The sequence below is a fragment of the Tasmannia lanceolata genome, unplaced genomic scaffold, assembly GCF_043159265.1.
Source record: "Tasmannia lanceolata isolate RefF3 unplaced genomic scaffold, GAP_Taslan_0.1 ptg000037l, whole genome shotgun sequence".
NCBI classification, from domain to species: domain Eukaryota; kingdom Viridiplantae; phylum Streptophyta; class Magnoliopsida; order Canellales; family Winteraceae; genus Tasmannia; species Tasmannia lanceolata.
In genome coordinates, this window is record NW_027518714.1 from 13,617,160 (window position 1) to 13,641,497 (window position 24,338).

At 37.7% G+C, this 24,338-nt stretch overlaps 2 protein-coding genes across 5 annotated transcripts in view; one reads left to right on the top strand and one right to left on the bottom strand.

Annotated features, from left to right (window-relative positions):
- Nucleotides 1–1,120: 1,120 nt before the first annotated feature.
- BARD1 (breast cancer associated RING 1) lies at nt 1,121–13,596 on the bottom strand. Of its 3 annotated transcripts, none has more exons than XM_077373046.1 (14): nt 13,354–13,594; nt 9,542–9,595; nt 9,383–9,453; nt 9,202–9,309; nt 8,687–9,105; nt 7,731–7,844; nt 7,546–7,629; nt 7,224–7,324; nt 4,348–4,534; nt 4,129–4,244; nt 3,063–3,189; nt 2,219–2,384; nt 1,876–1,994; nt 1,121–1,740 (listed from the first exon to the last, which is right to left on the bottom strand). In XM_077373046.1, exons 1-14 carry the CDS (start codon nt 13,515–13,517, stop codon nt 1,396–1,398), a joined length of 2,175 nt encoding a protein of 724 aa, XP_077229161.1. In that variant the 5' UTR covers nt 13,518–13,594; the 3' UTR covers nt 1,121–1,395. The 3 variants fall into 3 exon arrangements, with proteins under 3 accessions (XP_077229161.1, XP_077229162.1, XP_077229163.1); XM_077373047.1 differs by having other exon boundaries at nt 7,546–7,623; nt 13,354–13,588; XM_077373048.1 differs by lacking the exon at nt 9,542–9,595 and having other exon boundaries at nt 13,354–13,596.
- Nucleotides 13,597–19,425: 5,829 nt separating this feature from the next.
- Nucleotides 19,426–24,338, top strand: part of LOC143860535 (RNA-binding (RRM/RBD/RNP motifs) family protein) — a 36,190-nt gene continuing 31,277 nt past the window's right edge. For both annotated transcript variants that reach the window (XM_077371216.1, XM_077371217.1), the window contains exons 1-2: nt 19,426–19,581; nt 22,863–24,280. In XM_077371216.1, the coding sequence (XP_077227331.1) occupies nt 22,883–24,280 (1,398 nt within the window). In that variant the 5' untranslated portion in view covers nt 19,426–19,581; nt 22,863–22,882. The remainder of the gene's footprint in view (nt 19,582–22,862; nt 24,281–24,338) is intronic.

The following is a 24,338-nucleotide window of genomic DNA, read 5'->3' on the forward strand; positions in this document are numbered from 1 at the left end:
ATAATTCATGTTTTTATAGAAAGCAAGTAACTCTTGAGCTACTTTTCTAATACCCTTGACATTCCTCTTATTCATCTTCAATTTTAAGAAGCTAGGCTTTTACAATGGTTCTGAATTTTCAAGAATACTAATTCTTTTTTTCAAGTTTAATATTATTATTACTATGAAAAACTTGGAAGCAGAGATGTAACCGAAGGATGAAAAATTATCATTGTAATTGAATTCATATCAGAGGCAACATGGTGCATTGATTACACCTTTTAATTAAAGAGTTTAAACTAGTTAAAAGACGAGACTTCCTGGAAAACTTGTCTCCAACTTAGGAACTACAGTCCTAGTCAATAAGGCAATCCAAATCCCATGTGGGCCTCACAAGCTAACCTGAAGAAGATTCTAAGATTGCAAATTATTTGTATTATTATCCCAATTATTTATAAATTAGATAAGCATGTCTGTGAGAACCCTCTTGGAATTGCCCATGTTTCCTAGATATGTTCACGTCCCACTAATATTTGGACTATGAGACCTAATAAGACCCAACACAACTCAATCCTGACCATGTTTTGGTAAAGGGACAATTTTATGAAACAAGGGATTTGCTAGGAAAAATCGCACAAGGCATTTCTCGGGCAGGCTGCTGCATGAGAGAGCAGTCACGTAGACTAACTTTTCAACAGATTTTGTCTTTTTATCTGAGGTGGCAGCTCTCTAATGCAACAGCCCGCCCACGAAATGCCTTCTGCGATGGTCCCTAGCAAATCCCATGAAACAATATATCATGCAATCCTATGATATCCGCGTGAACATAATTTCAACATTGACAGGACAATATTGGATTTCTAACGGCCAAAAATCATGCTAGCTTTTTACCGTTGAAATTAGGAAAGCAAAAAACTGCAGTATAATCAATTTTCATATTCATCAACTAACAATACAGATTATTAGTGATAGAAAAATGCTAAAGACACGGTTCCTATGCTCCTTACTAAAAGACACTTGTTACACGTCAATTGTGCCTGGTATACGTTATCAGAATCAGTACCTTACCAAATGAGCTTCGATACTTCTGATTTTAAAAGCAGAAAAATCAGCAAAACCGCCCCAAAAAACAGTCAAACAATCTCTGAATGGCCCAAAAGTAGCATGAAGCCAATAACCCTAAACAATTGAAATGGAAAGTGTAAAAAGGCAAGAGCTGAGCTTTGCAACATGGTCTCCCAAAAGCTATTGAGAAGACATGGGCTTACAGTGAATTACTCTCTACATTTTGCTATATTAGCTTCCAAAAGGCTCTCACAGATTAGATAGGCAACAACAGATTACACCAATATACTGTTTTAGATTATCAACCTTCATAAAATAAACACTACAAAATAACTTCCCCTTCATCTTTACTCACAAGGGAAGAGCCCGTAACTCGCAAGCGGCGATTGAATCCAAAAGCCATGTATGACCGACTACCCGAGAGCTAGTTTTGGCAGCAAAAGCTTCTGCTTCTTCGCGCCTCTGCTCTATAACTGAAGAAAACTGTCCTACGCATCTCTGTGGGGGATCAAGGTTATAGATTACATAGGTTGCTGAAGGGATCCCTTCCTTATCACAGTCCAGTGAGACCAACATGTCCTTTTCCACTAGCATAGTACCCCCTGCAGCTACTACCAAATCCTCAAGGTATCCCTTGTATGAAAGCTCATAGTCACCACTGAAATAAAAGTATAGGTCACTAAATAGCTTTGGTGCCTGCAAAAGATCAAAAAAACAACCCCAAGGAAAAATCCTTACTAATTGCTTGTCCAGGCGATATACACATTAATGCATCAGGGCAAGAATGTGTACACAAAAAACAGAGAGAGAGAGAGAGAGAGAGAGAGAGACCTTATCCATGATTCTAATTCTGCCATTTTTGGGACCATTGCAACAGCCATGAATGTCACAACTTATCTCATAAGGCACTTCACCAACTGGGTGTTTAGCTTCCATGCAAGCTTTTATCCCTGTCAAGAACTCAAACATCATCAATAAATAATGAAATAGAATGCAACATGCATCAGTCTTTCATTAAATGAGAAACAATCACTTGGAATTTGAAATATATAGTTCCATGTCAATCACTTGTGAGGGCTATGGTCAGGGCACAAAAGTACATGTGTGTTAACAAATTTATTTGGACGTTTCTACAGGCAAATTGGATCTACATTACCAAGTAAAATGAGCTTACAGTCAATTTTCAGAATCCACCTCCCGTTCAAGATGGCCATGAGGAATTTCAATGTTCTGCTGCATACGCCAATATCACCAGTAGATGCAATGACATGGGTAACACTCGGGCTCCAAGCCTTTGAGACAGTTGCACCAGTCAAGCTCGCAAACTCAGCCAGCAGATCCTGTAGATCCATCACAAGAAAGACAGAGAAGTAATGGGTTAGATTGCCATATTAGCATAGAACAAAGAATGTCCAAGATAATCAATAGAATGATAGTGTTTAGATTAAAGTTAGTGTAGGCTTTACAGTCTTATTCTTTGTAAAAATAATTAAGCCCAGGCAACAAAATTTTCAGTTTCACAAATCATCGATCTTCTTAACTTGCTGCCAATTTTCAGTTTTCCAAACATCATAATCATAGGTTGGAATTAACATAGTACAATATCTCACAGCCCATACAAAATTTGTGATAACCAATGCAAGTTCTATTGTCTCTTTTTGCGACCGCCTATTATCTGCTCAACAAATCATTTAATAACCAACAAGTTTTCGGGGATTAAAGTAAGTGAATATACTCCCATGATCAATATTGTGCTTAAGTATTATCATAACCATACATTTCCATTCCACAGAACTTGCAAAGATAATATCAACAAAAATCATAAATTCTGCAACAACACAAAACGTATTGAAATGCCCTCAGAAAACTCTTGCATCTATTCATCAATTGTGCAGTCAAGGATTCACTAATCTACATGATAGTAGACACTTTTTAACTGTAGTAAACTTCCACAAAGTATTGACATTAAGGCAGTGTTCATGAGAAAGGATGAAAAGCTATGTTTTCTTCAATCTCACCTTCTCCTCAGCTGAGAGAGCAGACCCACATAGTACCCATTCATTACTTGCACCGGCTGAATCTGTCCAAAGCTTGGTTGACGGTTGAATCATAGAAGAGGGAACATCCCGAAAAGATAGTTGGGCTCTGGCAATTAAAAATTAAAATGTAAGAACAAAAGCAGAAACAACTCCCTATTTTATGGGCAATCCGAAACACCTCAATAGCTCTGTGCAAAAAATAGCAGAAAAGGATGTTCCACCAATCTTTTCTGTCTAGGAGGTAATCTATGAATAACAGTGCCTGGGTCTAAAACCTTGGCCTTACAACTCAAGCTACTTCATTGAGTGGTTCAGCCTGCACACTACCAGTACCATTATCTGATAAATAGAATACTGTCTCTGAAAAGATGATAATATTTAATCCAATCAAGAAGAAGTCTTAAAATAAAAATTAGCACTAGTCCTCATGCTAGCTAGACAAAAATAGTCAATCTCGAAACTGAGTTGAAGAATCAAGCAAATTTAGAAGGAAAGGGGCATTTTTGGCCAATTGATATGCACTATAAAAAAAACTGATATATATATATGAGGAAAGTGTTGGTGAGCTTAAGCTCACCAAACTTATGGTGCGCTTAAGCGCCCAATCACATGGGGGCCCACTTTGTTAGGATGATCCAAAGCATTCATTTGAAAGGCCCTTACATAGATGGGGTGTGTACCAAAAATCAGCTCCATAGATCATCCTAGCCCATCCATTTGTGGAGGTCAAAATGGACAAACATTGTTTGTCCACAAATCTGCCCATTTTTGTCCTCCACAAATGGAGGGGTTAGGATGATCCTATGGAGCTGATTTTTGGTACACACCCTATCTATGATAGAGCCTTGCAAATGAATCGTTTGGATCACCACAGAAAATGTGGGACCCATGTGATTGGGCGCTTAAGCGCACCATAAGTTTGGTGAGCTTAAGCTCACCAACACTTTCCTCTATATATATATATATATATATATATATATATATATATATATATATATATATATATATATATATATAGAGAGAGAGAGAGAGAGAGAGAGAGTACAGTTTGTTTGATGAATGGGTCGTCTTGATTCTCTTTCCAGACTTCTTTCCAGACTTGGGCTTTTCACTTGGGAATTTGAGTGAAGAATGAAATGGACAAAGCACCAGGAAATTCTCCTATGACGAGCCAACAAATTCACATAAGATTTTTAGAAAGAAACTCGCTTGAGAAGAAACACCTTTTGCACAATTCAAAGCTACAAAACTGCAGATATCTTACACAATCCCAGCGGCACTCTTCAATCTGAATGGCACATGGAACATGAAAGCTCTTCTGACAGCTTTTGGCATAGCAACCAAGTGCTGCCCCCTTCTTCCCACAATTGTAGCACTTGATCTTTGAACCCCTTGTCACTTCTGCCTCCAAATTCATGGCAGTCTCACCATCAAAATATACTTGGGGTGCCCTGCATTGTCAATGACCACAGCGTTCAAATAGTAGTACGTATTTAGCAAACAATATACAGGAATTAGGCCAACTTACAAAACCACCTAGGTAGCATGTGTGTCTACATTTCTTCCAAGCGCACACACACATGCATACATACATACTCATCTCTCTCTCTCTCTCTCTCTCTCTCTCTCTCTCTATATATATATATATATATATATATATATATATATATATATATATATATATATATATATATATATATAGAGGAAAAGGATTGTACGCTCGACCGTACCTAAAGTTAGGTACGGTAGAGTGCCAAATCACATGGGTCCCCCATTTTTGGTGGGCATCTAAACCATTCATTTGCAAGGCCCCATCATAGATAGGGTGCATACCAAAAATCAGCACCATTGAATCATCCTAACCCCTCCAAAACTGGAGGCCAAAATGGGCAGATTTGTGGACAAACACTGTCTGTCCATTTTGGCCTCCACAAATGGATGGGTTAGGATGATCCTATGGAGCTGATTTTTGGTATGCACCCTATCTATGATGGGGCCTTGCAAATGAATGGTTTAGATGCTCACCAAAAATGTGGGACCCCTGTGATTTGGCACTCTACCGTACCTAACTTTAGGTACGGTCGAGCGTACAATCTTATTCCTCATATATATATATAACACATACAGATGAGTTGGAATCCAATCCCCTGTTTTAATAATGGCACTCCACTGTTTCATTAAACTTTTTTTTTAAATGGTTTCATTACACTTTTATAACACGTTTCCAGAGGATATTAGAATTTCCAAACAGGGTGTTACAATCCCGCAAAGACATCAACAACAAAATCAGGTGTAAGATAAAGATGAGGGATTTGCTTGTAGGGACCATCACATAAAGGCATTTAGCAGCTGGCTGTTGCATGTGAGAGCAGCCAACTCAGATGAATTAAATGAATAAGTCAAACAAAGGAAGTCTTCCAAATTGGCAATTTAACATGTAAGAAGTTAAAAGAAATATCCCTATTGCACAGAAAGGGATAAAAATACCCATTACTTGAGTTATTTTAAAAGAAAAAAAAATCTAAAATATGTTGGTTGTTAGCCCTATTGCTAATTGCCCAAGTAAACAACAGAGATAAAGATTTAAATCCAGTCTTATCACGAACGCACATCATGTGATCAAGATCATTAATCTGGGGCAACATCATGAGAAGACTCAGATTGTACTAGTCCTGTGTTTAACTGATCTTACTAGAACCCTAATGATGCAGAATAGATCAACAGGCTAGAATCATTTGGCTAAGGTGGAACCAATGGGAAAGGGTCAAACTTGTGTTCAGCTGTTAGATCAATGGACCTGTCACAACCACGGGGCATAATTGGAGCACAAATAAATTGCTGTTAGTAATAAAGCTAACAAACCTCCGTTGTTTCAAATCTTTCAAAACAATAACTTAAGGGAAGTGATATTTACGCCCCTTTTGATCACCAGGGACACCCAGCGCTAGTGTACGTGGCAATCAAACCCCCTGGATTCTTCTGATGTCAAGTACATTAGCCCCCCTTTAGTCATTGATACACTGGGGCTGGGTGTCCCTAAAGTCATCCAATTTGGCATATTTGTAAACATAGACCTCTTGTTTAAAAATTTGTATAAGGAGACATCAATTTAGACCAAATTTTGCAAAAGAAATATTGTCATTAGTTTCTGAAAGAAATATTCAAATGTCACTGGCTTTGATTCATGAAAACTGATTTGAAAAGAGACAAAACGACCTTATAGCTCAATAAACAAATGAATAAGATTGAATTGGTAAATGGAAAGATTTGTAGTAATATGTAAAAAGACAAAATATGCATTTATAAATTTTTAAAGAACCTTATTTTTATTTATTTTTTCCTTTAAAATAACCCAAGTTTATAAATGGCGGCAAATAAATTACAATTATCAACATACAATCAAATTAGATTAATTATAAATACACTAATTTGGATAATCTAGTAATGTTGGTTTTTAATCAAACACTCAATCTGAGTTCAACACATCATGGAATTCACCAAAGACCTAAGGATGAACTTGAAAACCATTTATTTTCCTTGATCCTACTATCCTAGTGAATTACATCAACAAAAAGAACTAAATTGTAAGGAAAATTAGAAATACACGTAGAAAGAGAGAAAACAGATCGTGAGGGAAGCAAAACGCTAATCCAAAACAAATTATCAGAAGCTTTTTGAAAGATTGTGTAAACCAATGTTCTTTTAAATTTTTCAAAGTTTTTAAAATTTTATAAAGTTTTATTGAGAAAACCATCAATAAGATTTTTCAAGAAATATAACAAATAGTTCGAAAGAAATGTGAAATTTGGGAAACATAGCTCACAAATGATGACACAACATGATGTAATGTTTATTCTTTATGGTAAGTAAGCTAGGATTGAACTTTCAACCTCGAGGTTGAAGAACAAAGCCTTGACCAATTGAGCTAGAAGCTCAAGCCCTGCACAATTTAATACAACTCAACTCAACTTAACTAAGCCTTTGTCCCAAACTAGTTGGGGGTCGGCTAATGAATCCTTTAGAAAATTTTCATGAAGAAAGTGAAAGGATCTACCCGACTCAAATTGACTAAGCCCTGCACAATTTAATGATATCATAATTATTGAAGAGATTCAACTAGGAGTTCTGAGAAGAATTTACCATTCCATGCATTTTAGGTGAACATGCAAGACATTAGACAGAGTCACTTGATCCGCTACAATTTCTTTCCCATTGTTGTAATGCAACATTGGCCCAGAAGCCTGGAGATTCCCATTACATATGAAACAGTGAGAACCTGGTTATAGTAACTATAACATTGTATGTACACTGGATGCCATACAAATTAGGAACAATGATTGAAATACCATTACTGTTGTTAGATCAGAAAGAATAACTTCATGTCTGAAAATTGATGCCCAACTTTTGTATTGAGTTTGAGTTAGAAGTCAAATAAGCACCAAAGTCAGAAATTCTGACTCACCTCGGTGTCTTTAGAGGACTGGCAAAATGCGCACAAAGCGGCTGGATTTAAATTTATGTGGTCAGAAGTATTGGAGGGCTGCATCTTGCAAAGAAGTCATTCAAGTTTAGGTCCACAATTAAATAACAAAGCAGAGCATTGTCATAAAGAATCCAATAACAGAGTATTAAGCAACTTTTAATTACCATATCGTGAAGCCCACAGTTCGACTTCCTCTGTTTCTTTGATTCTCTAGTGTGTTCCTCTTTTGCCGGAGAGGTATGTCGTTGATTCATATTAGCAGACAATCCTTTAGAACCCTGCAAAGATGTTTAGATCCAACTGTAAGCTAGCATGCATCCAGTAATCAAAAGAAGCAACTGGAATAACCAAAAACAGGATTCAAGAAGGCAGTGAGTAAGCAAGCAATGACAAGTGCTTGAAAAACTAAAGATTGAAAGTGGTGAAAGGTGGGACTTAAGAAACCAAATAACTCATCAATCATCATTACAACTAGGATTATAATGCGTGTCATTAGGGCTATCAACGATTTAGCTTTGGAATGTAGGGAAGTATGGATTTTATGATTAAAAAATATCAAAAAACATGCTCGCATACAGAGCACTCTATTTGTAATAATGCTCTGGGCAAACCCACTTCTGTTTTAAAATTAAGAACATCTTTTAATGATGACATGGAGTGATCATCAATTATCAAAATCCATCTAGAAATTAAATACAAAATTTTACCAGATCTCTGTATAACCAGGAGGGGCACAAAACAAGAGTAGATGCGAGACAAAAAGCACTGGATACTAGGGTGCAAAATCTTTCATTAGAAGAGTGTGCAAAATCTTTCATTAGAAGAGTGTAGAACTATCCCTTTCATTAGAAGAATGTAGAACTATCTTTGCTGACTTCTTTCTGCCAGTTGTTGAGAAGCTGCACAAATCTAACAGTAATATCTACTCATGAAATTTTTTTAGGCCCCTAAACTAGTGGATACATTATGGTTTTATATCCAACACATCATTGGTACCAAGCATACTTGCTTTCATCTCAATTTATGGAGAGTTATTTTGAGCCAACTGGGTTGTGTGCAGAGATACATTTCAAATGACCTTCGTCTGATAAACTGCAAAAATCATCAAATGAAGACTTACATGTTCACTTCCTTGATCATTATTGTCATCATCTGAATCCTTAATGTAATCAAAAGATGGAGGACTGCCTGGTGATGATTGTTCTAGCTGGTTCACACCTCTTTCTTGAGTTCCACTCTCTTTGTGTTGCTGGTCAGTTGACCAAGAAGATGGAGACAGAGAGGGATTTCTTTCATTAACAGGAGATTCTTTCTTGCTATGAAAACTTAATCCCACAAAATCATCCTCTCTCTCATCCTTTGTCATACTAGGTCTTGCAACACCATTTTTAGAAGGAGGGGAAAACTGCACTTGTTTTTTAGCTGGAAAAGAATGAATAGATTCTTCTCTGTGAATATTAGGTGTTGGATCCCCCCTTGATTTCTCACCAATATTTGTGTTGCTTGAAACAGGGTTATGGTGTGAATGCTCCTGGCCATCTACAAAGAATAAATGCAAAGAAACCAGTGTGTCAAACTAAAAATCAAAGAAAGTTTAATTAATAATTTGCAAATTAAAGCAGAATATGACTGTACCAGGCTGATCAACTTGGGACCTTGATTGTAAATGGTTTGCACCAAAAACAATCTCCATGCTTCGGTAGATGCTTACCATACTTTCCATATGAGGAGAAGGCCTCAAATCTGCTTGCAGGAAGCACATCTTAGGGTAAGATGAAAAAGAATCTGAGTAGTAACTTATTGTTTGAAAGCTTACCGTGATGGAGATAAGGTAATTTGCAAACAGCGCACTTCAATTCGAATTCCATCAATTTCAAAATACAAGAACTGCATAAACCAAAGAAATTATATCTCCATTATAGAAACAAATGATATACAGATCGATTCAAATTAAAATTAAGTCAAAATCTCAAACCTGCAAAATATATGATTACATGGCAGCAATAGAGGTCGATTCAGCAAGTTTAAGCTGCAATAAAGCAAATTTAATATGATGAATAGAAATATAAATGTACAAATAAACTCTAAGAAAGTTTTCATACTTTGAACCCTAAATAATTAAAGGTGAAATGCCAATAAAATTTATTTAGTGTTTAGTATTTACATTATGAGCAAAAAAACACTTGATTAAAAAAAAAACTACACATAGAAAATTGTGAAATGTTGATGTACAATTCCAATCAACAAAGCCAAAAGTTGTACAACAGACAGGGAGGAGGACAATTGTACTTGGGCAGGTGATATTATCATTCCTCTTTCCTAAATTGTCAATTACTTGATAAAGACCGTATCATTTAAACACTCGTGGTCTAGGAATGTAACTTGAACATATAGTTTGATGTGCTAAAACTAACATCTAAGAGACCACAAAATTATATAACTCAACTCAGCTCAAGCTCAAATTGACAAAATTGTGTCATATACACGGTATAATTGATGTAGTATGTTCATATTTCAATCTCATTGGCAGACTTCCCTTGGAAATACCATTATATCTTGATAATATGGGAACTTAACAAGGGTCTTGGTAGTGCTAGATTGCTCCTTAAATGAAAGATGCGGTAACGGATTCTGTTCTCAAGTTGTTCACTGATTGAGTCGCTTGAAAATAATATAAGAATTGTAGAACTAGCTAGAAAAATTGAGTTATTAGGGCTCCAACTAAGATAGGGTTTTCTTGAGCATATGCTAAAATGAACTGGATTCAACCAAAACCCAATCTAAATTACAGAGTAACAAAGCTCAACAAGTCAGAACAAAGGAGTTGCGCCACTAAGACTGATGGCACTTGTGTGGTTATGAACACAAGCCACATCAGGATTTAGATGCATGCTTGAACGGCACATTGACCTGCTTTTAGAGGTGATTTGCATTGTGGAGAGGACGTCTCAAGTTTCATCATCCAAAGCTTGAAGACTGCGTGCATTATAAGTGAAGGTAACCGGCAGTTGATTTCTTAGGGCAAAAGGGTAGCATTTATATTATATGTAGAATGATGTCCATGAATTTTGAAGTCCATTTCAGATTCTAGATTCAGGGATTAATTACCAACCAACAGCTAAAGCCAGAATTTTTTTAGAACGGTAGACGATTTCATTAATAAGCAAGCAAAGACCGAGATGGTCAGTACAAGAGAATAGGAAAAAGAAAACACCAAATAGATACAACAGAAACTCCCCATTGAGTATGGAAACAAGAGAAAGGAGTTCAAGGGAGAAGAAAACCAAACAACTCCAGAGCCTCTTTTGATTCGCCATCCCTTGCTAACCTATCGGCAGCCCCGTTGGCCGACCTCCTTACATGCTTGAAAGATATGGATGATCCGCCCGCTTTATCTTGAATCTCGTAAAAAAAAACTCGCCAATCTCCACGTATAATTGTGAGATCCCCTAAGCCATCAGATCACATTGAGTGAGTGAGTCCCCCTCCACCATCACCTTATTCATATCTTCATTCTCACGCAGTTTTATTACTTGGTGGACAGCACGCACTTCTGCTCTAGTTGAATCTGCAACCCCTATTGGTCCCACAAATGCCGACCTGACTGGTCCAGCTAAAACCTGAATGTTTTACCCATTTCATATGCATCACCATTATTCACCACAAAAGCGCACACAATGACACAATCCTAAATATGATAGAAGCAATTTAAGTCTCTCAAAAAGTGTCTCGACTAGCAGCTATCAACGGGGACGCACTTATGATACCAAAGTGATGACTATATCCTATGCTAAAACAGATTATGCTCAAGTTGTGGCACTAGTCAGTCTCCTTTATTTCTCAAGCCAGTTGATCTATCTTTACAAAGGTCTCTCACGATCATGGAAGAGAGTACCTCCCACATGGAACATGTATACATTATTGGTTATCTCTATCCAACTAGAGCTAGCAACTTCCGTTAGCCTTCTCTTTTCCATGCGTTTGATGTAAGGCACATCAATCCACTAGCTAGTACAGCATACGGGTTCAAAAGTACGATGTATGACATTATATCATGTGATTGCAGCTCTAAGAAATATATTAAGCCACTAGTTCTCCAAGCTTCATATTGTCAAGAATTTTTACAAGCTCTAAGCAATGTATGTCAAACAAAGCATCCAACTTAAAAGGCGTCAAATTAACGAACTAAAGGGGATCTTTTGAAAAACCTGATCAACAAAGCAAATCAAGCTTGCAGGCATAGTTCCCCACTCTCAAGATGATACCATGAACATTGAAAATAAAATGCAAGTGCTTCCATCCTTCAACAACCAAGCCCACACAGTCACAGGCTGATAGAACAACAATGTCAGTGATCTAGTTGAGCTTCACACAGATTATGACCATTCTATGAAACAATTAATGAGATTGTTTGGCATGCCTGAGTTTAGAAAAACTGATAATCATTCAAGTCCACGAGATCAAGTTCCGATTGGGAAGCATCTTTTATGATCCAACTTCTAACATCTAGTATACACTGAAACAAGAGTATTAGCAAAACAACAATTTAACTTGAATCCATCTTTCAATTCTCAAACAGAGGCTTGAGAACCCTTCTCTGATGGATCAGTACTCCCTCCCAGTAGGGCTCAGAAGACCAGCAAATGGTCAGAGTTGAAACACTGACTTCTATCCATATGGAAGAGTTCAAGGGCTACTTAAAAATTTGAGTTCTTGGCATACCCAGCAGCCAATGTGTTTTATGGAATTAGATTCCTTTCAAACAGAAAGTTGAAAACTTTTGTGCCTCTTCCAATTCCACCCTCCTAAATTGAGCATACAGATGACATAATTACCATAAAATTAACCAATACAAGACCAATTTCAACTATATATTCATAAACATGCTTCACAAGAAACAAAATCAAAGGGATGCACGCATGCATTGAAAACACTTGAGTGTTGAAATTACTTCCCCAACTGGCCTAGATAATGCTCTATAAGTGTAACAAACTTCAATACTGCCTCAATTAGAGCATTTTATTAATTGTAGCTATTGCTTCTAATCCCTACCCATCAAATTCAAGCACAATATTTTCACTACCAAAAAAAAAAAAAAAAACAAACATTTTTTCTAGTTATTCTTAATTCTTATCACCTTGAATATCTCATCTGCCACTTCCTAAACGCACATTTTGAATGCAAAATAATGAGAGAATGCAAGACGACAATGTCAAATTCCAAGCCCTAATTTGAGCATGCAAGCACGGAAAATGTTTCCAATATATAAAGGGCGATGATAAATTTGAACCCCCTTGAGGATAATGCACACCCCTTTAACGTCAATTGACGTCAAAAAAAGCATTAAAGTCAGCTACCTACCCTCTCTTTTTTACGCTATTTGATGTCAATTCCCAGTAAAGGGGTGCGAATTATCCCCTAGAGGGTGTGAATTTATCATCTCACTGTATAAAAGCCTTGATCATATGCAGGATTTGAGCATAAGGGCATAGATAATCAGAGCTACCACAACATTTGGTTTAGTCATTAGATCTAGAGCTGAGGGAATATTTTTAAGACGTCCTATGTTGATGAATCCATTAAAAATGAAATCTTAATCCATCTATTGGTCCAACTGTATTCTCAAAAATCACAACTAGATAAAATTTAGACACAAACATGCAGCACAAAAAAAAAAAAAAGGGGGAAATATGCCTTCACATTCAAAATAAGACTGAGACTGAAACAAACCCTATTTATAGTAGATGGGAAGAGATCTAAAGAAGAAGAAATATGAAGAAATTATACCACGTAGGGCATTTAAGCTCCAATCCCATCTTCTGTAGATGAAGAAGGCATGGATTGAGAGATCGATTGTAATTTTCAGTGCCCTCCATTATACTTCTTCGTTTCTCTTTTTGGAAAAAGTAAAGGCCCTGTTTTATTTCACAAGCGCGGACTTGTAACTTCATTCAAATGTGATTTTGTTTTCTTTGTCGGGAGGCGCGCGGGCGGGAATATGGGTTTTGGTGGAGTGATCTAAGGCGTTGATTAAGAGCCATGGACGGTCCAAAATGTGGAATATATACTGAGGGCGGGAAGGGCTTTGTTGAGTTGCGCGCGCTTTCTTTGTTCCCGTCTAATAACTTTCGACTCGCGCGGTCTCATGTTAAAGTGCATATCTGAGTGGAATGATAGAATGAAGTGCGCCCTTGCAAATATCAACTCCAAGGACGCTCTTATTGGTCAACACGGTTTCCACTTTTTTTTGCGCCACACTTTACATAAAGTAACCGATGGGGGCGTCCTTAAGCTAATTTTTGCAAGGGTGCCCTTCATTCTATCATTTCTCCTTTGATTTACAGCCATGTTGTATGGATAAATGTAATGACTTTTCCGAGCCATCCATTTCACACCCAGTAGATCAGAGAGTTGGGATCAAATTTTTAGATATTTTTGGGCCACGATCTATCTGTGGAGGACCACTGAATGAATGGTTTACATCGCTGGAATAAGTGAGCACCACTACATGATCCGTCCATGAACACATAACTGGTTGCGTTGCGAAGAGAGGTATGGAACAAGCTTAAAGGGCCTAGCCTAAGACTTTCCATAACAGGTTGGTTCTCACTCGGTCCCATATCTAAGCAGGCTCCCACTCGGGACCGTTACATTCTACCACACTTTCACATCTGTCGTCCTCGGCGGGCCTCTCTATGACCGCTTTCACTCTACCCCTTTTTCCATGTAGTTCTTTCCACATGTTGCCCCTTCCACGATGGCCCACTCTATGGCAACTTCACTCTAGCTTCTTTTTTTTACATTATAAATCTTTCCAGCTTGTCCTCTCCAAAGGTCGCCCCTGCCATGACTCAAACACACGTGTGCTCCAATACCAAAAGCTAGGTACCTGACTAATATGCCAAAAGCTCCAGGGCTTATGGAACACATTAGGCTATGCCTTTTAAAGCGGTCACATATCAGGCTAGGTCCCACCTATTATCATACCTAACCTAAGAAGGCCCTCACTCAATATCGTAATATTATTAATACGGCGCCTCGAAGAGAGACTCAAATAATTCAACGTCTGGTGGGATATCTTAATAAGCAATAGGAAAATATAATAGGGAGAAAAGAAGATGATTCTTCGTTCCTTGTGAAAAATAGAAATTACATCATATAACCTATATATCTAAGTAAAGTGGAATCCTCTAAGCTGTGGTGCTGCCACGTGGCAGCCCCTCCTCTATCCCGCAATTTTTAAAACACTACTCCATAATTAAGGTTGGAGACGTTTCCACTTTCCCGGATTCTAATTATAAGGGATTTATAAAGTGGAATGTGGTAGCCGTTTCATTTCCATCATTTAGCAAAATTGTTTCAATTATTAGAGAAAAAAATCTCCCTCTATATCCCACGTTTATAGCAAAATCTAATCTAATCTATATAAATATCCCCTTATGCATCACGAATCAGCAACCCTATGCATCACATTTGCTATCTTTCCTGAATAAATGTTATCTTTTCTAATTTTCTTCATATTCGTCATAATAGGGATTTGATAATAAATACAGTTTTAATTAAAGAGGAAACCTCATACTCCTTATATCTAATGTAGAAATAGCCTTTTCGCATTCCACTGCTCTACATTTCAATTAATTTCAAATAATTCCATGTCCGGTGGGATATCTTCATAAGCAATAGAAAATATAATAGGGAGAAAAGAAGATGATTCTTCGTTCCTTGTGACAAATAGAAATTACATCATATAATATATATGTAAAGCAAAATCCTAGACAATGTGGGTGCGCCACGTGGCATCATTCTTTTTATTATTATTATTTCGTATATACAAAACACAACATCAAAACGTTTTTATTTATCCCCTAGAGTATTTAGGCAAAAAATCAGTTGTTTTTCTATTTTCTTTCCTACACAATATCAAAAAGTTACTATTTATTGCCCTATAATATTTAGCAAAAAATCAGCTACTTTTCTATTTTTCCTAAACGTGTGGGAAGGAATAAAAAAATCAGCACTTCTCAGTTCTCACGATTCTCCATCCCACGTGGCATATCATTTTCAGAAAAAAAGTCTCTTAACGATTCTCTTTCCTTATACAAAAGGATTTGGTACCTCTCTAACCTTGAACAAAATGATTTAGGTTTACCTGCATTTCTAAGTTGCATCTTCTCAAAGAATGCATACTTCTTTTTCGCTAAGGCGATGTTTGGCAACCATAATTTTTTTTCATGATAAACAAAGAAAGTATGACTGGTTTTTTTCTTCTCATCCTCTACTCATTGGTACCCATTCAAATCTCTCCTCCTTCCCATAGTGCCCTTCTCTCTCCACTTGAGAATTTAAATTTATCATTAAAAAAAAATCATAGTTGCCAAACATGGCTTAAAACATTTCATTAAAACAATTTTAAAGCGTAGTTTCTTTCGTCGTCCCGTGCATCACACGGGTTTCCCACTAGTTTAAATATTGAGACAAGACGAGTTTGTTAGCCTAAGGGTTCCCATGGGTTCAACTAATCACCTTTACCTTGTTGTTTTGATGCTAGCAAACTCAAACTGATTAGTCTTTATGAACTAATGTGTTGCCTTGGAGTGTTGTGCCTTAGACATGAACTTCACATGTCATATCGCCATTAGCATATTAACACAATACAACACAACACATGGCTTGAGGATCAACATATACAAAGGAACTAGGAGAGCTTATACACAACTGTGACATCGTCCTTGGAAGATGTCAAATCAAGAGCTCAAATTGAAGATCCCGCAAGCATGCCATTACACAATGCCAAGAGGAGCTTGAAGATGAACAAGCATTGGTGACCTCATCCAAAGTGAAGATTCAATCAAGAGAGAGAGAGAGAGAGAGTCACATGGACCAAAGCAACTCAAGTGTTCACTTCCATGCCCAAAAACCGAAGGAAGATCTCTGAAGCCAATGCAATCAAGGTTCCCAGGTATTTTCATTTTCTAGATTGTACTGGACATTTTTTTCATATGGTTTTGCATTTAAAAGTGTTTTTCAAACCATTCTCAAAACCACCTTTGAAACTAAATGTATTTCATGGAAAATCATCTTTAAAGGTTCCAAACATTGTTAAAACTAAAGGTCCTAGTCCAATAACCAAAGCCCAAGTGCCTAGTCGAGGTAAAACATGAAATGACATCAAATTAAAACTTACATTGTAGACCATAGACCTTAATTCCACATTAATCGGTCCAAAACTTTTTTTAAAATATTTTTAACAGATAGATCTCATAATTTCCATTCAAATCAAGTACAAGAGCGTCAAAATCCGATGAGAAACAAGTGAGATATGAATTTTACAAATCAGGCTGGAAAAACAGTTGTTTGCAGGCACGGTCTACCGTCGCACACAGAGAGGCAAAAAAAAAATCCAACAGCCCACTCGCAAGCGACTAACCCCCTGCGGTCGACCGACACTACTCGAGAAACTAATCGTTGGGGCATAACGGCTAGTTGCTTTCTTGACCTGTCTTTTTTTTTTTTTTTTGCCCAAACTACCCCCAAACATTAATGAATCATTGTGGGCTATAAAATTATTATTTTCTCATGGATTCAAAGACTTTTGGAATGATTAAAAATCTTATTTAGAGCTTAAACTTTCAAAATCCATTAGTTTTCTTCGAATATTTTGAACTTACATATCATTTTGAACAAGATCTCCATCGGGCTTTATATTTGTAATCTTTTTGAGGGATTGTGAGCTATTTATTGTTTGTATTGGCCTATCAAGATGCATTGCGTGAGCTTCATATTATTTTTTTCATTGTAATCGGGGTCTAAAGTTCGGCCCAACAACAAAAGTGAATCCTGTTCGCAAAGATAAGTGATTTCGCTTGGAGGCGGAATAGAAAAGGCTCAAGTGCATTTCTAAAATCCTTTTAAACATTTTCAATATTTCTTCTCCATCAGATCATATCCGTAAGTGCTTATAAATAAAATGCAGGACCTTATTCATAAGAATATACTGGGGTCATTGGAGTTATGAGTGTGATCGTTGCAGTGATCCAACGGTCGATTATGTGGAACCTGATGGTGGGCTCCACTGCGATCTCGCTCCGTAGTTATAACTACAATCGTACTGAGTCAGTGTCCTCTATCGAGACGTAACCCTAACGATGACCGTCAAATCATCTTACCCCTAACCACATCTAGTATGCGCATGTCCCTTCTCCGATCTACATCTACTGAGTTGAGTCCTACGGAGGGTGACAACTCTTACCCCCTGGGCCTACTCATGGTATACCATTCTGGTCAAGCGGTGTAAGCCTCTCAAATGCATTTGCAAAACTATTAAAACTTCTTAATGTTTCAAAACCTTTTTGATAAGCCTTTTATCAAATCCACCGACCAAGTATTTTAATAGGCCTACCACTTTGACTGGACCCTTATGCAGACAAGAAGCTGAACCATAATAAAGCACTGATTTCTATTTATTTTTATCTCTAGGAGAGCATCTAGAAATTTCAGCTACATGATAGAATGTTATCTAGATATTCATTCCATAACTACTTTCATAGGACTACAATATAAGAAAATATAGGGTTGAACTGGAATGCTTTTAATTAACCAATAAGTTTGCATCTAGCGGTAGGTTCTAATCATTTTTTAACTGTTCTAATTGTTTTTTTAATGGCAACATTCAACACTACCATGTTTTAATATTTCCGCTAAAGCATCTTGCCTTTTTTTTTTTGGGGAGAAGATGAAGATTTAATTAAAGAAAATCTGACCGAGATAGTCAGAAACAAAAATAGAAACAATAAAATACAAGAGCAGAAGCTTACACAGTACAATAAGGGAACAAAACCAGAAAGAACAATCAAAACTCAAGGCAGAAGGAAGTCAAATTTCCAAGCTTTCCTATAAGACCCCTCCTTGGCCAAACGGCCAGCTACCTTATTTGTAGATCTCCTTACATGATGAAACAAAATTAGAAGAAGACCCCGGTATACCTAGAATCTCATCCAAAAGGTGAGCAAATCTCCAATGACAAGGAATTGAGCCTTTTGAGCACTTAATTACATTTAATGAGTCTCCTTCTACTACGACCTTGTCTAAACTTTCCTTTTCCATATACTTTGTTCCTTGGTAAGCTGGCCTCATCTCCGCCTCCCTAGCATCAGCTATCCAAATTGTGTCAGAGAAAGACCAAATCACCCCCCTCATTTCTTAGGACGCCATCAATACCTTCCCATACTCGATCCATCAAAATTAAGCTTTAGGAAACCCTGACTGGGAGGCATATAGTCCTTAGATATCACAACCTGTCTCTAAGCACTAATGAAGACTTCTCTCTACCCATACCACAAATCAAATGCTGACACAAACTTAAATTGAGGCAATGACTTTACCCATAAAATGGATAGAGCTATCACCTTTAAGAAAATGAAAGAAGGGTACTTGGAGAGGCCGTCAAAGATTATAGCATTTGACTCCTCTCATATCACCTATATAATAGCTAGAAAGTAAACATTCCATAAAATCTCCCCCCTCTTTTTTGTTATAAAGGGGAATTGCTAGGGTCCATCGCAAAAGGCATTTCACGGCTGGTATGTTGCTAGGGTCCTCGCAAAAGTTTGTCTCCATTCACTAGGTGAGCGGTCTGACAAGCAACATACCAGCCGCGAAATGCCTTTTGCGATGACCCTAGCATATCCCTTTATAAAGAGCTCTCAAAAGGTTATTACAGTTCCCAAAAGCTCTTATGAGGCAATTGAAAAGAAAAGACAAGCTGGGACCGTGAAACTATCAAAACATGGTTGTGCTGATATCATTTCCTTCTTTTGAAAAGACCAAAATATCCACATGAACTCAAGAAACCAACCTCGTATTTTTTTTTCCCCATTCGCTTCACACGCCGCGGGTCGTCTAAAAAACTCTTTGCTGGAGGGATTAAAACCCACTTGTATTTATACGTTTTTTTCTTCTTCTGCCAACCGAAGGGTTTCTCTCTCACATAGTTTGTCTTTCAGTAGATTTCCTCAGGTACTTTTCGCTTTTCTTTATTCTCTTTCGTTTCATTACAAATGTTCATGTCTCTATTCCTTATCTGCTATCCTAATGTTTCTATTTCTCTATCTTTCGAGCTTGTTTATGCTGATTTGGAGGAAGGAACTCATTTACATTGAAAATCTTCACATGGGTTTTGTTTACTTTTTGATGAAATTGGTTTTGGATAGAAATTTCTGGGATGTTTGAGAAGGAATTGAAGAGATTCGATGGTATTTATTTTTTTAAACCATTATATGTTGAAAATCCCATATGGGTTATGTTTTTTGCATGATATGTTTGCTTTTGGTTGGGGATTTCTGGGTTTTTTTGGACATGGGTATTAAATGGATTCAGATAGGGTTATTTTATTTTCCATTTTTGTTTAGTTCGTTCATATGAGCTAGGTTTTCAAAATACCTAAAAGCATGGCCTAGAGACTCAATTTTATTTTCCATTTTTGTTTAGAATCTCATCCAAAAGGTGAGCAAATCTCCAATGACAAGCATGGCCTCAAATAATTCTTGTGAGCTTTATTTGTCACTATGGGCTAACTACCCTCAGGCATACGCCACTCAACTCAATTACACGAAATGAAAATGAAAGGTCTCTTGGAAGGACACCCCAGATGCCATTCCACCTAATTTCCTCCTTTCACTTGTTTTGTGGTTGGCAATTGGAGTCAATCACCTAGTGCCCTCATAATGTATATAGCAAGGGTAGGCTCATAATCGAAAAATTCACATATTGGACAATTTATAACCATTTGATAGGTACAACTTTGTGCTGTAGCCCATCCACCACAGGGTGCCAACCATATGGACATTATGGATAATTAGTGGGTTGTACCATGTGTATGGAGATGATGGATGGGACACAATTTGTGTTTCCTAGTGGGACTCTAAACCCATTCTTACACAAAATAAGAAGAAGAAACAACAAAGCGTAGGTCTTGTCGAATCTGTGCCCTGTTCTTCGTAGAAACTCAAGAACTTGGCTTACTCTTGAGAATTGAGTCTCTAGGCCATGCTTTTAGGTATTCTGTCTATGCCGGGCCACCCTTCTTATTTTTATTATTCATGTCCAAGTGGACCAAGCCCAACTCATTCTGACAATTATACGATACAAGGATTATGGTTCATTGACAAACTGGTAATTGCTCCAACATGGTAGTCCTAATCCTATGAACGGCGGTTTGGAGGCACGCTTCTGCATGCCCAACATCGACGAGTCGTGAAACTTGATGTGTTAAACTGTTGCACAGTCTCTAACATGTCTAGTTTAAGTACTACCCTCTGATACAACCAAATGGGCTTGTCGTGCCTTCCTTCTTGATGTTAGTGGCATCTCCATGACCAATGTACACATGGTTCATTATCTCCCATTTACCTCTATTTCATGAATTGAAGGTCAAAAGTTATTCCATAACTAATTTTCATGAGCAGAAAATGCTTTTGATTTTTCATATATTGTTGATGATCTTAAAAAATAAAATAAAAATCTTTAGCTACTTCAAACATTCATTTCCATTTCATTGCATTTTTTTTCAAACACCTATATTACCAATGTAATGTACTAGTATAAATTTGGACATGCAGGTGCACAAGTACAATAGATAGACCTATTTTTTATTTGCTTTCTCCAAAAATAAAGTTGGATTCATTCCAGCAATTCCTTCTGTTGAAATTATTTAGACTCTTAAAATCCTGTGATTCTTATATCATGAAGTTGTTTATGATTTACAACATATGTTCTTAAATGTCACGCTAGTTTTGGAAATAGAGTTTTTATGTTCATTTGTAATTTGTTTTTGGCTGGTCTTTCATCCATAAAGCTTTTTTATTGTTTATAAGGAGTGTCTGCGTTTAGAACTTTTTTGCTTTCATTTCTCATGAAATTTGTAGAAACTGACCAGAGGGTTCTATGGAACGTATCGTTGTTGGCTACCATTTGGGTCCTTTGGAAGGAAACTAGGAAAGGAATGCCAGATTTTTTAGAGGATCCTCTAAAAATTCTTCTTCTCTTCACTATAAAGTGGTAGCCCTAGTCATCTCCTGGGTGAAGTTTCTTCCATGCTTCAGGTTCGTGTCCGCCTTCGACCTTTGGAGAGGGTGGCAATAAATATGCGTTTCCAAAGAGCGGCGGCCTATGGTCTTGAAGGAGTGGGTTCCCCAGTGCAGGGCTTCCTAAAACTCAATTTCGATGGTTCGAGCATGGGAAACCCCGGCCCGACCGGTATTGGTGCTGTTTTGAGAGATGATGCCGGGCCTGCGATTTGGGCTTTCGCGGGTCCCATTGGCTCCACTGATGCTAGTGAGGCGGGGGTGAGAGCGGCACATCAAGGGATAAAATTATTAGCAGCCGGTCACTTGGGTAAGATATTGGTGGAGGGGGACTCTCTCAACGTGATTAGATGGCTTCGAGGTTCCCATGGATGTGCCTGTAGATTTGCTCCTTTTTTATTTGATACGTGACTGGATGGGTACTTTGGATCTTTCATTCCATCATGTTAAGAGATCCCCCAATGAGGTAGCTGATAGGCTTGCAAAGGGAGGGGTTTCCAAGGAGGTTTTGGAGCTGACGATCTACCTCCTTGAGTTGCTGCCTTTCTCCTTTTCTCTTATATCTCTCTTATATGTACTTGCCTTGTTATCTTCCCTTCTGTTGTATTGACTGTCCCACATTTCTTCTTTAAATGAAAGCTTTAACCATTAAACAAAAAGAACATATAACGAAATTGGTAACACTCCTAGGTGCTATCACCTGACTCTGTGCCTGCTATCACGAATAGGATAATGATTTAGTCAATCTAATTGTTTAAAATTTTGAACAATAAACTTGGTATATTCTATATTTCCTACAAAATTTAATTGGTATTACCTGGGAGGCTTGGTTACCATTCGTAATAACTTTGATATTTGTCAAGCTAGTTACCCTGCTTGTCACTGCAGGACAATTTTTTTTGTATATTATGTAAATGATTACTTCTTATGATTTTTTTGAAGCTTATTTCTTGTTATTTCACATTTTATCGTCCTTCAACCTGCAGTCAATGTGTTGTTCTTTAAATCTTTGATCTAAAATCTAGGAACGATATCTGTATATCGATCTTGACCATCATGGGGAGTTCACTTTTTGGCAGTACTCCTCACTCATCAAATGAGTGCATTTTCTTGTGTTGGTTTTTTAGTTCTGGTGAAAGTGTTGTCTAAATGGTCTGCTCACTAGATTATCTGGCTCAGTGTTTCTTCTGATTTTTTCCAAAACATTTTGAGTAGGAATTATATGTCCGGCAAGGATGAGCAGAATTGGTCGGCATAAAGACAGATATGGCAGTAGTAATGAGTTTTCAAGAAATAACTCTAATGAAGGTACTGCAGCTCGGACAAGACCTTTCAGCGTTGAGGAGATTATGCTAAGAAGGAAAAACAAGAAAGTTCCTGCGGATGCCAAAGAGGGAGCTGGAGAGCCGGGGGATTTATCAGTGAGGGACAATGTTAAAAGTGCTTCTGATTATTCTGATTCAGATGGTGGTCACAAACCTATGAATGATAAAGCGAAGGACATCTCCAGAAAGAAAAAAGAAAATACATCCAAGAAGGAAGAAGCTTTTTTAAAGGGTAAAGGGAATCGTGATTCAGAGGCCAACTTGAAGGTGAAGTCCAGCACAGATAAGAGGAGTAAAGATAAGAGAGACAACAGCGAAAAACGGAGTCATCACAGGAGCAGAATGGAAGACCGATTGAGGGATGATATTGAGATTGAATCTGAAAGAAGACAGTCCAAGGACTTTGTGGTAAAGGATAAGTATGGTGACAGAGACAAAAAATCCCAAAGAGAGAGCAAAAGGAAACATCACAGTGGAAATGATGAGAAAAGTAGATCAGAGATAGATGGGAGTGCTCTAAAAAAACACGATTCAGAAAGGTGGAAAGATACAGAATTTTCAGAAAGAAAAGGCAGGAAGAAGGAGTCATCTCAACCCCATTATGAAGAAGCAAGGCCAAAAAGGAGATGGTCAAGGAGTCGAGAACATGATGGGGACAGAGATAGGAGGTCTAGTTCCGTATCACCAAGGCCACACAAGCGTGGGTCCCATCATGGACGTGAACATGGGGAGTCATCATTTCATTCCCTTAAAGACAGGCCCGGAAGGCAGCATTCTGATGCTGATAAGGGCAGAACGTCGAGCAATGGTGGGCATTCAAGTGGTCATTATCGGCGACATGGTGGGCATTCAAGTGGCCTTGGTGGCTATTCACCGAGGAAGAGAAGGACCGAGGCAGCTATTAAGACTCCTTCCCCGACTACTCGGTCACCAGAAAGGAAAAATGCTGCTTGGGATCTCCCACCGGTAGGAAAGGACGGTGCTGGTGCTGCTTCCATGCCGGCTAATTTTCAATCACCACACCAAGTTGTATCGTCAAATATGCATGAGTTGCCTACTGTGGGGCCCCTCACATCAAACATAGCTAAACCTCAGTCTACTAGTTCTCCAAATATTATATCAACGATAAAAGATATATCCATTGACTCAATTCAACTAACACAAGCAACCAAGCCAATGAGGAGGCTTTATGTGGAAAACATACCAGCTTCCTCCTCTGATAAAGCTGTAATGGAATGTCTGAATGATTTTCTTCTGTCATTGAGTGTTAATCATGTCCAAGGAACACGGCCTTGCATCAGCTGCATTGTAAGTGAATACTTTGCTTTTCCATGTTATTTATTGGCCGAGGAATGATAGAATGAAG